The sequence below is a fragment of the Diospyros lotus genome, chromosome 2, assembly GCF_014633365.1.
Source record: "Diospyros lotus cultivar Yz01 chromosome 2, ASM1463336v1, whole genome shotgun sequence".
Classification (NCBI taxonomy): domain Eukaryota; kingdom Viridiplantae; phylum Streptophyta; class Magnoliopsida; order Ericales; family Ebenaceae; genus Diospyros; species Diospyros lotus.
The window spans coordinates 18,707,808-18,724,089 of NC_068339.1; the positions used below are offsets into that span (position 1 = coordinate 18,707,808).

Sequence of the window (16,282 nt, forward strand, 5' to 3'; positions counted from 1 at the left end):
TGATACCTCCTAAAACAAGCAACCATATAAAGAAAACAAACCTCTTTGAACTAATCAAACGACAATAGACGTGCTATGAATTTATTCTCCAACGCATTTGTAGAGGATTAAATAACATCGGAAATGTATATATATATACAAACATACAAAAATTTCAGTATATATATATAAATTCGATAACATACGTGTTATAAATTTGTTCTCCAACGCATTTGTAGAGGATTAAATAACATCGGAAATGTAAAATTATGGGCTCACAACAATCAGTATATATATACAAACTACCAGAAACCTTGTACTAATTTGGAGAGACCAAAACAATAATCAAAACTCTTTAAAATGCTTGGAACGACGACATTCTCAAATTTCAGAAAATCAAACTAAAAAGGGCCATTCGATCATAGCTTGTAACTTACTGCACGCAGAAAAAATTTCTGCTCTTATTTTATTGTTTTTCTTCACTTTCTCACACCTCACGTACACACTCTACATATCAGGCAAAATTGAACATGGCTGTTTCTATTAACTATTTTCCTTATATTTTATTTGAATTCTCCACCTAAGAGGGTCTAGTAAAAAATAAATAAATAAAATACAACACATACACTTAGCGAGAATTAAACTTGGGATAATTTCAGCACTACATTAAAATATTCAGAAATCATCATCTGACTCATGGTCCATCAACTTCCAAGAGCCATCCCTTTGCTGAACCATTCCATCGTTTTTCACTAGCCACCATGAACTAGGCACATGATATTCATCCTTCAAAGCATCTAGTGATTTGTTAATGTAATACCCGGGAATGGTATGAGGATATAAATGGTATTTAATGAAGGGTATAATTGGAATTTGTGAAAAAATGAGGCTATGGGGTATACTAACGCAGCGTTGGACGACCGAATTAGTCGGAGGGAGTACCCTGGACCCTAAATAGTCAAGAAAAATGGTATAGTATCGACGAGTGATTTAATTTATGATTTTTAGTGATGAAAGAAATTGGATTAGAAATAGTTTTTGGTACAGCTGTCGATCGGGCTGAGAAAATCGAATCGATGTAAGAGACATCCAGAAAATCAACGGAGAGCGTTAATGACTAATAATTTATGTATAGAACAACTGTAACGACCCTAAAGTGGGTCTAGGTGTTTTAATACTTGACGTCAGTGTTTCGCAATTAGAATGTTGGACTAAATATTTTTATTAATGCTTAATGTTAATTTCCTTGGTGGCACAGAAATAATTTAGATTACATAATTTTATTCTATAGTTCATGAAATCAGAAATTTAAGTGAAAGGGCCTCAATTAAATAGTTAATGAGATGTCTAACCCAAGTAGAGAATTAAGCCTGGTGGGCTTGGAGTATATGTATATGGGATATATGTGATTTGGGCTTAGGCCCATGGTGAGAAATTATTTGGAAATAATGGGCTTGATGGTGTAATAAGAAAATGGGGAAAAGAAAATAAATTAAGTAGCATTTGTCACTCAAGCCCCTGGATATTTTTGTTTGTAATATGAAAATAGGGTTATTTCAGTAAATTCTGGAGCTGGCGTGCAGACCTGTGCGCGCTCCTTTTTCCCAGCAGCCTCTGTGCACAAATATCCTATTTCAGTGCAAGGTGTATCCCTTCTTTTTGAATGCTCTGTTCCATTGCTTATTTAAGTCCATCTCCGTGCTCTTCTTCTTCTTCACCCTCTCCATCCTATTCCATCACTTCTGTTTGCTGCTGCTGTTTGCTTCATGTGCGCGGGTGGAACTCTCTCTGATTTCATTCTCAACAGGCAAGTTCTCTTACCCATTTTTATTCCAATGCAACCACGTTATCTTTCAGTGCGAGCTCCCTCTTAGATATATTCTGTATTGAAATGCAAGTTTCCTTGATTTGCAAACTGTTGCTTATTGTGTCACCTCGCTGTTAGTGTCTTCCACTATGTCTATTTTGTTTATAAAGTTCCTAGTTGCTGTGAAGTCCATTTGATGTCTCAAGCGGGGTTTGATTCACCCTAATATTTGTTCAGTGAATGGCTTTCCTTCTTACTTACAGCTGGGTTTTTGTTTAGCTCGTTGCTCCATGTTCAGGCATTTATATATGTACATGTTGCATCACTTTTGGAAGCTCTCACCCATAGCTGAATGTAGAGTGCTAAGTCACCATTAAATGATTTCATTAAGGTATTTGGAGCAAACAGCAAAAGCTTCAACTGAAAATATATATAAACTGCTCGCCTATATATGTGAGACCCACTTGTAAATACTTATATTCAATATGCGTAACGAGCTGATACCCCCCAGTGATTTGAAAAGCTTATTAAAGCATGCCCTGCCTAGCTAATCCACAATATATTATGCTTAAACAGTCATTCGAATGCCCCTGTTCTGTTCTGTTCGGCAAACCCAGTTATATATATACACGTTCAGGTTCATTAATGTTCTAGCGAGCTCGTTCCAGTTCTTTCCGCGAGCTCGTTCCAGCTCTTTGCCGCGAGCTCACACCTATAAGCTCCCTGGCCGCTTAATCGCGAGCTCATCTGTCAAGCTCTTAGCCGCGAGCTCTTGCCGCGCGCCTGACCTCAAGCTCTTCCAGCGAGCTCGTTCACCTCATGACCCCGAGCTCGTTCGCTTGTCCTTTCCGCGAGGTCTGTTGAGCTGTCTCCGTAAGCTGCGACCTCAAGACCTCGAGCTGTTCCCGAGCTCGTCCCATATGCCTTGAATGGGAGCTATCAGCTCTCATCCCATATATTTACCTTTCCTTAACTTAAGTAAATGTTTGCATTTTCCTTAATTTATATTTTACTTTCCTTTACTTTAATACATAAATGTAAATAAGAAAGTACCCCCCCATTTGGATTCAATAAAAATATCAAAAAAATCAAAATCCATAAAAATAAAAAGTTAGAATTTTGGTTTTAGTACAAATCCATGAATTTGCAATTTTACCACCATCGAAATACATAGTTTCCGTTTCTTGAAAAATTCATTAAAAATCATTTTTACAACAATAAATGCTAGTAATCAAATTACCGGGAGTTAGTTTTTCAAGATGAAGACATTTTCAAAAAATGTTCTATTTGGTCCATTACCTTAGAAAAATTTCAGGATTATGTTTGGTCAGCAATTTCACATGGTGTGGTCATTTCATTGCATGGGGTCGAATAATGAATTTGAGCTATGAGCATGAATGCAAGTAAATGCATACTAGCACTGGTTAAATGAAATCACAATAACCATATAATGGGAATAATAGTTATTAAATTTATAATACACCTCAACTGGTGAATCGAGATTTAATATTAAATAGCATCTCTCAAAGAAGTATTCTTGTGTTGTAAATTACATTAAGCATTTTTGTGCCATAAATTACATCTTGAATGTGGTAAACATTATGAAGTAAGATATGTTGAATTTATCTGATGATGGGGAAAATACCCGGTATGGATAAGTGATGTTAACAGCATGAATATCGCAAAAATCAGGAATTTAAATACATGTGGTTGGCAAATGCATACATGATGCATACATGTACAGGTTCCATATATATATGTTTTGCACACCTATTATTTTGCGCGGAGGGAGAAAGGGTACCCTAGAGCACTTGGCACGGGACGAGGTGGCCATAGCCCGGCAAGTTGGCTCCATATTTATTTGTGAGGTTCTATGAAACTTATGCACTTTTGCATGCATTGATTTATGGCTTGAGAGCCGGAGAAATTGATATTGATTATGAAGTGAGGCACTCTTGCATGTATTGATTGATGGCTTGCGAGCCTATGAGACTTGATTTTGATATTACATTTATATGCACATTTGCATAATAGTACATGGTGGCATTATACATTTAACTTGGAATTGATCAAGTCTTAAAAGGTGATACTTGTATACATCAGTGAAGTTCTGGAGTACTCTCTTTAGTGTCTCCTTATTCTTGGTTCATAATCATTGTTTATTACCCTAGAACTTGCTGAGCCTTGTGGCTCACTTGATCTTCTTTGCCATTCCAGGTAAAGGGAAAGCTATTATTGGGGGTGAGTCCAGTGGGACTAAGGCCTGAGGATAGAGGTGTACGGGGACGCGTCCTAACTTGAAGATCCTGTTAGCATTTTGGTGAGACTTGAGATGAAATGAGTCTTATTTTGTTAGTTAACATTAGAGTCTCTTATCTATTTTGTATGGCCGTTGAGCCCGACTCTTGAGCTATTATAAGTGTCATTGAACTTAAGCATGGTTTCCGCTGCTAATGAATGAAATGAGTTGTTTGTTTAATTGTGGTTGTTCTATATCATTTCTGTGATGACCTCCTTTCGAATATCCTATGCTAGCGGGAATATTCGAGAGTGGGCCCTTACAATTTTGGTATCAGAGCACTTAGGTTAAGAAACGAGAGGAGTCTTCGTACACCTAGGTTTGGGTAGAGTTAGAATTGTGTTTAATGGTCTAGTAAGTCTAAGTTAAGATGGAGTACTAAAAGGTCGTTTGCAATGCAGGAAATGAGTGGACGACGAGGAAGGCCACCGACCCGTGCCCGAGGCAACCGGGCCATCCCTACTCCAGTTCCTAGACCCATTCCTGAGCCTGCACCTATTCCTACCCCTACACCTCCACCTGCACCGGCCACTCCAGCGGAGTCAGTGGCAGACTTGCGCCAGGAGGTTGGTGAGCTGAGGGGCGCTGAGGGGCACCATGGCTGCCATGTTGAGGCACTTTGAGAATTTTATGGCACATCAGGGAAGGCAAGAGCAAGTACCACCTGGAGCAAGGAATGAACCCGGCCTGAATGAGAACGTTAATGGTCAGACTTCAAACCCAGTGCCACAGGAGGTGGAGCCCCATGGAGTGGATGGCAATACTGGGAGCCAATTGGTACGAAATTTCATGGCACTGAGACCTTCAGAGTTCCGTGGAGGGACCGACGCCTTGGCAGCAGAGGAGTGGATGATGGCAATGGAGAAACACCTCAGGACAATAGGGTGCAGTGACACCCAGAAGGTACAGTTGGCTACATATCTATTTCGAGGAGGAGCCGAGAGGTGGTGGGAGACCGTTCGACAGAGGTTTGTGGGCAGGGGGCCGACATGGGCGGAGTTCAGAGAGCTCTTCAACACCAATTACTTTCCAGCTTGGGTGTGAGATCAAAAGACATATGAGTTTATTGAGCTGACACAGGGTAATAGGACAGTGGCACAGTATGAGGAGGAGTTCACCTCTTTGGCACGATTCGCTCCTGAGTTAGTATGTACAGAGGAAAAGAAGGCAGCCAAATTCCAGAGGGGGCTACGAGTGGATATCAGATTTCACCTAGCTGGTGCACAGGTCACAGATTATGCTACACTGGTGCAAAGGGCATATATCATAGAGAAGGAAAGGAGTGAGCTAAGGGCAGTTCAAGCAGCCGCTAGGGGATCAGGTTCAGCTCGGGGGCAAGGTAATGACAGGAAAAGGAAGGGAGCACCGGGGTTTTCTGGTAATGTAACCGACATTCCTCCCTGCACAACTTGTGGAAAGAGACATCGGGGTGCATGTAAGGCGTGCTATGGTTGCGGGCAGTTGGGGCACTTGAGGAACGATTGCCCACAGAAGACGGGTATAGCAGGCAATAGGGAGGTGACTTGTTATCGATGTGGGAAGAAGGGGCATACGTCTAATGTTTGCAGACAGCCGCCACAGCAAGGGGGACAAAGGTATGGGAACCAAGGCAACAAGATAGGGCAAAGGCAACCAGTGTCGAGACTTCAGGGGACAGCACCCCCATTGGCACTGCCACCAGGACAGGGCACCACATACGCTAGTCGACCCCACACCCAGGGACGGGCATTCGCTTTGACGTCAGCAGAGGCAGAGAAGGGAAAGGACATTGTGCAAGGTATTCTCTCCCTATATGACATTGATGTGCGTGTTTTGTTTGACACGGGGTCTACACATTCATTTGTTGCACCTAGGATCGTGTGCCACATTCCATTTTGTAGTACATTACTGCCTTATTATTTGATCGTGTCTACACCGGGAGGAGTCGAGTTAGTGGGGAGTGAAGTCTATAGAGACTGTAAGATCATGGTGCATGATAAGGAGTTGCCCGGGGATTTGATAATCCTAGATATACATGATTTTGATCTTATTTTGGGTATGGACTGGTTATCCCGACATTATGCCAAAGTGGATTGTAGATGTAAGGTTATCCACTTTGAGTCACCCCAGCAGCCAGTTATATCATATCGAGGTATTAAACCGATGAGTTCCACTCCTATGATATCAGTGATGAAGGCTGAAAAAATGATGCGGCATGGATGTGAAGCGTATTTAACTTTTGTGACCACGGGTAAGGAAAACAATACAGAACTGTCAGACATTCCAGTAGTCCGTGAGTTTCCTGATGTATTCCCTAATGAGTTGCCAGGGTTGCCGCCACCGAGGGAGGTAGAGTTTTCCATAGAGTTGATGCCAGGAACTCAACCAGTTTCCAAGGCACCTTACAGAATGGCCCCGAATGAATTGAAAGAATTAAAAGTGCAACTTGAGGAGTTGATTGAGAAAGGATTTGTCCGCCCGAGTGCTTCCCCTTGGGGCGCTCCGGTCTTGTTTGTGAGGAAGAAGGATGGGTCCATGAGGTTATGCGTAGACTATCGCCAGTTGAACCAGGCGACATTGAAGAATAAGTACCCTCTTCCTCGAGTTGATGATTTGTTGGACCAGCTACGTGGAGCCTCAGTCTTTTCGAAGATTGATTTGAAGTCGGGGTATCACCAAGTAAGGGTCAGAGAAGGAGACATTCAGAAGACTGCTTTTCGTACTAGGTACGGCCATTACGAGTTTGTGGTCATGTCATTTGGATTGACGAATGCTCCAGCCGTCTTTATGGATTTGATGAACAGGGTTTTCAGGGAGTACTTGGATTGTTTCGTTATTGTGTTCATCGATGACATTCTCATCTACTCCCCGAGCCGGGATGAGCACGAGAACCATCTCAGGTTGGCCTTGCAAAGGCTTAGGGAAAAGCAATTATATGCCAAGTTCAGTAAGTGTGACTTCTGGCAACGACAGGTGGGATTCTTAGGGCATGTAGTATCTGGCGAGGGCATATCAGTAGATCCCGAGAAGGTGAAGGCAGTGATGGATTGGCCAAGACCAACCTCAGTGACGGGCATCCGAAGTTTCTTGGGACTGGCTGGTTATTACAGGAGATTTATTGAGGGTTTCTCCCGACTGTCCCTGCCTATGACGAAGTTGACTCGAAAGGGAGTCAAGTACGAGTGGAACGAGGCATGTGATCATTGCTTTGAGGAATTAAAGAAGAGATTGACGACAGCACCGGTGTTGGCTATTCCCAGGAGTGGGGAGAAGTTTACCATCTTCAGTGATGCGTCGCACTCTGGCCTTGGGTGTGTGTTAATGCAGGATGGGCGAGTAAATGCTTATGCCTCGAGACAGTTGAAGAAGCATGAGATGAATTACCCCACACACGATTTGGAATTGGCAGCCGTGGTATTTGCACTTAAGATATGGAGGCATTATCTCTACGGGGAGAAGGTGGAAATTTATACCGACCACAAAAGCCTAAAGTACCTTTTCTCACAAAAAGAGTTGAATATGAGGCAGCGTAGATGGATGGAACTACTGAAAGACTATGATTGTGAGATTTTATACCATCCGGGGAAGGCCAATGTAGTAGCGGATGCTTTGAGCCGTCGAGGAGCTTGTATAGCAGCTATGATGGTCCATGAATGGATGCTATTGAGACAGATGGGGGAGATGTCCATTTCTGGACCCGAGAAGAGACCTACAGTGTATTGTTCGTACCTGAGGGTACAACCAGATTTGATGGAGCAGATTAGGATACAACAATCTTGTGATGTGAAGCTGGCCCAGATTCTGGCAGATGTGGGAAAGTTTTCCCCAATGGGTTTCAGTCAGAGAGGCGACGGGATGTTACTATTCCAGGATCGGGTCTGTGTACCTGATGATGCCGGGATTAGGAAGGAAATTCTAGCGGAGGCACATAAGTCTCGTTATACCATTCACCCCGGCACGGCGAAGATGTATCAAGGTTTACGGCGACAGTTTTGGTGGGATGGACTGAAGAGAGATGTGTCCAAGTACGTATCCCAGTGTGCAGTGTGTCAACAGGTTAAAGCAGAACATCAGAAACCGGCAGGTCTTCTACAACCGTTGCCCATTCCAGAGTGGAAGTGGGACAACATATCCATGGACTTCGTGTCAGGACTGCCGAGGACGACAAAGGGGTTTGATGCGATATGGGTGATAGTAGACCGTTTGACTAAATCAGCCCATTTTCTATCGATTAAGAAGACTTACCCTTTGAGTCGTTTGGCTAAGGTGTACATTGAGGAGATAGTAAGATTACATGGGGTCCCATCTAGTATTGTGTCAGATAGGGATCCCCGTTTTACCTCGCATTTTTGGGGAGCATTACAAGATGCCTTGGGGACAAGGTTAAAGTTCAGTACCGCTTTTCACCCACAGACGGATGGGCAGACAGAAAGGACTATACGGACGTTGGAGGACATGTTGAGGGCATGTGTGTTAGACTTTCATGGCAGTTGGGATGACCATCTGCCACTAGTGGAATTTGCCTACAATAATAGCCATCATTCTAGTATTGGTATGCCACCTTATGAGGCGCTTTATGGCAGGCCGTGTAGATCACCTATTTGTTGGGAAGAGGTAGGAGACCGAGCATTAATGGGACCAGAAATTGTTGAGCAAACGACGGAAAAGATTCGGATTATCCGGGCAAGAATGAAGGCAGCACAAGATCGACAAAAGAGTTATGCAGATAATAGACGACGGGATTTAGAGTTCTCTGTTGGGGATCATGTGTGGTTGAGAGTGATGCCCATGAAGGGCGTACGTAGATTTGGTGTGTTGGGGAAGCTTAGTCCCCGTTACATTGGACCTTTTGAGATCCTAGAGCGAGTTGGCTCTTTGGCCTATAGGTTGGCCTTACCACCACAGTTATCTGGTGTGCATAACGTATTCCATGTGTCGATGTTGAGGAAGTACGTGCCGGACCCCCAGCATGTCATCGATTATCAGGTTATAGAAGTTGGGGAAGATGCCACATATGAGGAAAGACCTATCGGTATTTTGGAACGGAAAGAGAGGGTGCTGCGGAACCGATCGATTCCTTTTTTGAAAGTTCAGTGGCAGCGTCATTCTTCAGACGAGGCTACTTGGGAACGTGAGGATGAGATGAGATGTCTTTTCCCCCAGCTTTTTGAATGACCAGGTACGAATTTGGGGACCAAATTCTTTAAAGGGGGGGGAGAAATTGTAACGACCCTAAAGTGGGTCTAGGTGTTTTAATACTTGACGTCAGTGTTTCGCAATTAGAATGTTGGACTAAATATTTTTATTAATGCTTAATGTTAATTTCCTTGGTGGCACAGAAATAATTTAGATTACATAATTTTATTCTATAGTTCATGAAATCAGAAATTTAAGTGAAAGGGCCTCAATTAAATAGTTAATGAGATGTCTAACCCAAGTAGAGAATTAAGCCTGGTGGGCTTGGAGTATATGTATATGGGATATATGTGATTTGGGCTTAGGCCCATGGTGAGAAATTATTTGGAAATAATGGGCTTGATGGTGTAATAAGAAAATGGGGAAAAGAAAATAAATTAAGTAGCATTTGTCACTCAAGCCCCTGGATATTTTTGTTTGTAATATGAAAATAGGGTTATTTCAGTAAATTCTGGAGCTGGCGTGCAGACCTGTGCGCGCTCCTTTTTCCCAGCAGCCTCTGTGCACAAATATCCTATTTCAGTGCAAGGTGTATCCCTTCTTTTTGAATGCTCTGTTCCATTGCTTATTTAAGTCCATCTCCGTGCTCTTCTTCTTCTTCACCCTCTCCATCCTATTCCATCACTTCTGTTTGCTGCTGCTGTTTGCTTCATGTGCGCGGGTGGAACTCTCTCTGATTTCATTCTCAACAGGCAAGTTCTCTTACCCATTTTTATTCCAATGCAACCACGTTATCTTTCAGTGCGAGCTCCCTCTTAGATATATTCTGTATTGAAATGCAAGTTTCCTTGATTTGCAAACTGTTGCTTATTGTGTCACCTCGCTGTTAGTGTCTTCCACTGTGTCTATTTTGTTTATAAAGTTCCTAGTTGCTGTGAAGTCCATTTGATGTCTCAAGCGGGGTTTGATTCACCCTAATATTTGTTCAGTGAATGGCTTTCCTTCTTACTTACAGCTGGGTTTTTGTTTAGCTCGTTGCTCCATGTTCAGGCATTTATATATGTACATGTTGCATCACTTTTGGAAGCTCTCACCCATAGCTGAATGTAGAGTGCTAAGTCACCATTAAATGATTTCATTAAGGTATTTGGAGCAAACAGCAAAAGCTTCAACTGAAAATATATATAAACTGCTCGCCTATATATATGAGACCCACTTGTAAATACTTATATTCAATATGCGTAACGAGCTGATACCCCCCAGTGATTTGAAAAGCTTATTAAAGCATGCCCTGCCTAGCTAATCCACAATATATTATGCTTAAACAGTCATTCGAATGCCCCTGTTCTGTTCTGTTCGGCAAACCCAGTTATATATATACACGTTCAGGTTCATTAATGTTCTAGCGAGCTCGTTCCAGTTCTTTCCGCGAGCTCGTTCCAGCTCTTTGCCGCGAGCTCACACCTATAAGCTCCCTGGCCGCTTAATCGCGAGCTCATCTGTCAAGCTCTTAGCCGCGAGCTCTTGCCGCGCGCCTGACCTCAAGCTCTTCCAGCGAGCTCGTTCACCTCATGACCCCGAGCTCGTTCGCTTGTCCTTTCCGCGAGGTCTGTTGAGCTGTCTCCGTAAGCTGCGACCTCAAGACCTCGAGCTGTTCCCGAGCTCGTCCCATATGCCTTGAATGGGAGCTATCAGCTCTCATCCCATATATTTACCTTTCCTTAACTTAAGTAAATGTTTGCATTTTCCTTAATTTATATTTTACTTTCCTTTACTTTAATACATAAATGTAAATAAGAAAGTACCCCCCCATTTGGATTCAATAAAAATATCAAAAAAATCAAAATCCATAAAAATAAAAAGTTAGAATTTTGGTTTTAGTACAAATCCATGAATTTGCAATTTTACCACCATCGAAATACATAGTTTCCGTTTCTTGAAAAATTCATTAAAAATCATTTTTACAACAATAAATGCTAGTAATCAAATTACCGGGAGTTAGTTTTTCAAGATGAAGACATTTTCAAAAAATGTTCTATTTGGTCCATTACCTTAGAAAAATTTCAGGATTATGTTTGGTCAGCAATTTCACATGGTGTGGTCATTTGATTGCATGGGGTCGAATAATGAATTTGAGCTATGAGCATGAATGCAAGTAAATGCATACTAGCACTGGTTAAATGAAATCACAATAACCATATAATGGGAATAATAGTTATTAAATTTATAATACACCTCAACTGGTGAATCGAGATTTAATATTAAATAGCATCTCTCAAAGAAGTATTCTTGTGTTGTAAATTACATTAAGCATTTTTGTGCCATAAATTACATCTTGAATGTGGTAAACATTATGAAGTAAGATATGTTGAATTTATCTGATGATGGGGAAAATACCCGGTATGGATAAGTGATGTTAACAGCATGAATATCGCAAAAATCAGGAATTTAAATACATGTGGTTGGCAAATGCATACATGATGCATACATGTACAGGTTCCATATATATATGTTTTGCGCACCTATTATTTTGCGCGGAGGGAGAAAGGGTACCCTAGAGCACTTGGCACGGGACGAGGTGGCCATAGCCCGGCAAGTTGGCTCCATATTTATTTGTGAGGTTCTATGAAACTTATGCACTTTTGCATGCATTGATTTATGGCTTGAGAGCCGGAGAAATTGATATTGATTATGAAGTGAGGCACTCTTGCATGTATTGATTGATGGCTTGCGAGCCTATGAGACTTGATTTTGATATTACATTTATATGCACATTTGCATAATAGTACATGGTGGCATTATACATTTAACTTGGAATTGATCAAGTCTTAAAAGGTGATACTTGTATACATCAGTGAAGTTCTGGAGTACTCTCTTTGGTGTCTCCTTATTCTTGGTTCATAATCATTGTTTATTACCCTAGAACTTGCTGAGCCTTGTGGCTCACTTGATCTTCTTTGCCATTCCAAGTAAAGGGAAAGCTATTATTGGGGGTGAGTCCAGTGGGACTAAGGCCTGAGGATAGAGGTGTACGGGGACGCGTCCTAACTTGAAGATCCTGTTAGCATTTTGGTGAGACTTGAGATGAAATGAGTCTTATTTTGTTAGTTAACATTAGAGTCTCTTATCTATTTTGTATGGCCGTTGAGCCCGACTCTTGAGCTATTATAAGTGTCATTGAACTTAAGCATGGTTTCCGCTGCTAATGAATGAAATGAGTTGTTTGTTTAATTGTGGTTGTTCTATATCATTTCTGTGATGACCTCCTTTCGAATATCCTATGCTAGCGGGAATATTCGAGAGTGGGCCCTTACAATTTTGGTATCAGAGCACTTAGGTTAAGAAACGAGAGGAGTCTTCGTACACCTAGGTTTGGGTAGAGTTAGAATTGTGTTTAATGGTCTAGTAAGTCTAAGTTAAGATGGAGTACTAAAAGGTCGTTTGCAATGCAGGAAATGAGTGGACGACGAGGAAGGCCACCGACCCGTGCCCGAGGCAACCGGGCCATCCCTACTCCAGTTCCTAGACCCATTCCTGAGCCTGCACCTATTCCTACCCCTACACCTCCACCTGCACCGGCCACTCCAGCGGAGTCAGTGGCAGACTTGCGCCAGGAGGTTGGTGAGCTGAGGGGCACCATGGCTGCCATGTTGAGGCACTTTGAGAATTTTATGGCACATCAGGGAAGGCAAGAGCAAGTACCACCTGGAGCAAGGAATGAACCCGGCCTGAATGAGAACGTTAATGGTCAGACTTCAAACCCAGTGCCACAGGAGGTGGAGCCCCATGGAGTGGATGGCAATACTGGGAGCCAATTGGTACGAAATTTCATGGCACTGAGACCTTCAGAGTTCCGTGGAGGGACCGACGCCTTGGCAGCAGAGGAGTGGATGATGGCAATGGAGAAACACCTCAGGACAATAGGGTGCAGTGACACCCAGAAGGTACAGTTGGCTACATATCTATTTCGAGGAGGAGCCGAGAGGTGGTGGGAGACCGTTCGACAGAGGTTTGTGGGCAGGGGGCCGACATGGGCGGAGTTCAGAGAGCTCTTCAACACCAATTACTTTCCAGCTTGGGTGTGAGATCAAAAGACATATGAGTTTATTGAGCTGACACAGGGTAATAGGACAGTGGCACAGTATGAGGAGGAGTTCACCTCTTTGGCACGATTCGCTCCTGAGTTAGTATGTACAGAGGAAAAGAAGGCAGCCAAATTCCAGAGGGGGCTACGAGTGGATATCAGATTTCACCTAGCTGGTGCACAGGTCACAGATTATGCTACACTGGTGCAAAGGGCATATATCATAGAGAAGGAAAGGAGTGAGCTAAGGGCAGTTCAAGCAGCCGCTAGGGGATCAGGTTCAGCTCGGGGGCAAGGTAATGACAGGAAAAGGAAGGGAGCACCGGGGTTTTCTGGTAATGTAACCGACATTCCTCCCTGCACAACTTGTGGAAAGAGACATCGGGGTGCATGTAAGGCGTGCTATGGTTGCGGGCAGTTGGGGCACTTGAGGAACGATTGCCCACAGAAGACGGGTATAGCAGGCAATAGGGAGGTGACTTGTTATCGATGTGGGAAGAAGGGGCATACGTCTAATGTTTGCAGACAGCCGCCACAGCAAGGGGGACAAAGGTATGGGAACCAAGGCAACAAGATAGGGCAAAGGCAACCAGTGTCGAGACTTCAGGGGACAGCACCCCCATTGGCACTGCCACCAGGACAGGGCACCACATACGCTAGTCGACCCCACACCCAGGGACGGGCATTCGCTTTGACGTCAGCAGAGGCAGAGAAGGGAAAGGACATTGTGCAAGGTATTCTCTCCCTATATGACATTGATGTGCGTGTTTTGTTTGACACGGGGTCTACACATTCATTTGTTGCACCTAGGATCGTGTGCCACATTCCATTTTGTAGTACATTACTGCCTTATTATTTGATCGTGTCTACACCGGGAGGAGTCGAGTTAGTGGGGAGTGAAGTCTATAGAGACTGTAAGATCATGGTGCATGATAAGGAGTTGCCCGGGGATTTGATAATCCTAGATATACATGATTTTGATCTTATTTTGGGTATGGACTGGTTATCCCGACATTATGCCAAAGTGGATTGTAGATGTAAGGTTATCCACTTTGAGTCACCCCAGCAGCCAGTTATATCATATCGAGGTATTAAACCGATGAGTTCCACTCCTATGATATCAGTGATGAAGGCTGAAAAAATGATGCGGCATGGATGTGAAGCGTATTTAGCTTTTGTGACCACGGGTAAGGAAAACAATACAGAACTGTCAGACATTCCAGTAGTCCGTGAGTTTCCTGATGTATTCCCTAATGAGTTGCCAGGGTTGCCGCCACCGAGGGAGGTAGAGTTTTCCATAGAGTTGATGCCAGGAACTCAACCAGTTTCCAAGGCACCTTACAGAATGGCCCCGAATGAATTGAAAGAATTAAAAGTGCAACTTGAGGAGTTGATTGAGAAAGGATTTGTCCGCCCGAGTGCTTCCCCTTGGGGCGCTCCGGTCTTGTTTGTGAGGAAGAAGGATGGGTCCATGAGGTTATGCGTAGACTATCGCCAGTTGAACCAGGCGACATTGAAGAATAAGTACCCTCTTCCTCGAGTTGATGATTTGTTGGACCAGCTACGTGGAGCCTCAGTCTTTTCGAAGATTGATTTGAAGTCGGGGTATCACCAAGTAAGGGTCAGAGAAGGAGACATTCAGAAGACTGCTTTTCGTACTAGGTACGGCCATTACGAGTTTGTGGTCATGTCATTTGGATTGACGAATGCTCCAGCCGTCTTTATGGATTTGATGAACAGGGTTTTCAGGGAGTACTTGGATTGTTTCGTTATTGTGTTCATCGATGACATTCTCATCTACTCCCCGAGCCGGGATGAGCACGAGAACCATCTCAGGTTGGCCTTGCAAAGGCTTAGGGAAAAGCAATTATATGCCAAGTTCAGTAAGTGTGACTTCTGGCAACGACAGGTGGGATTCTTAGGGCATGTAGTATCTGGCGAGGGCATATCAGTAGATCCCGAGAAGGTGAAGGCAGTGATGGATTGGCCAAGACCAACCTCAGTGACGGGCATCCGAAGTTTCTTGGGACTGGCTGGTTATTACAGGAGATTTATTGAGGGTTTCTCCCGACTGTCCCTGCCTATGACGAAGTTGACTCGAAAGGGAGTCAAGTACGAGTGGAACGAGGCATGTGATCATTGCTTTGAGGAATTAAAGAAGAGATTGACGACAGCACCGGTGTTGGCTATTCCCAGGAGTGGGGAGAAGTTTACCATCTTCAGTGATGCGTCGCACTCTGGCCTTGGGTGTGTGTTAATGCAGGATGGGCGAGTAAATGCTTATGCCTCGAGACAGTTGAAGAAGCATGAGATGAATTACCCCACACACGATTTGGAATTGGCAGCCGTGGTATTTGCACTTAAGATATGGAGGCATTATCTCTACGGGGAGAAGGTGGAAATTTATACCGACCACAAAAGCCTAAAGTACCTTTTCTCACAAAAAGAGTTGAATATGAGGCAGCGTAGATGGATGGAACTACTGAAAGACTATGATTGTGAGATTTTATACCATCCGGGGAAGGCCAATGTAGTAGCGGATGCTTTGAGCCGTCGAGGAGCTTGTATAGCAGCTATGATGGTCCATGAATGGATGCTATTGAGACAGATGGGGGAGATGTCCATTTCTGGACCCGAGAAGAGACCTACAGTGTATTGTTCGTACCTGAGGGTACAACCAGATTTGATGGAGCAGATTAGGATACAACAATCTTGTGATGTGAAGCTGGCCCAGATTCTGGCAGATGTGGGAAAGTTTTCCCCAATGGGTTTCAGTCAGAGAGGCGACGGGATGTTACTATTCCAGGATCGGGTCTGTGTACCTGATGATGCCGGGATTAGGAAGGAAATTCTAGCGGAGGCACATAAGTCTCGTTATACCATTCACCCCGGCACGGCGAAGATGTATCAAGGTTTACGGCGACAGTTTTGGTGGGATGGACTGAAGAGAGATGTGTCCAAGTACGTATCCCAGTGTGCAGTGTGTCAACAGGTTAAA

At 43.5% G+C, this 16,282-nt stretch overlaps 1 protein-coding gene across 1 annotated transcript in view; it reads right to left on the bottom strand.

Moving 5' to 3' along the window:
- Positions 1-465: 465 nt before the first annotated feature.
- Positions 466-16,282, bottom strand: part of LOC127794689 (phospholipase A1-II 4-like) — a 40,027-nt gene continuing 24,210 nt past the window's right edge. The window contains exon 5 of the mRNA XM_052325936.1: positions 466-793. Within this exon, the coding sequence (XP_052181896.1) occupies positions 655-793 (139 nt within the window). The 3' untranslated portion in view covers positions 466-654. The remainder of the gene's footprint in view (positions 794-16,282) is intronic.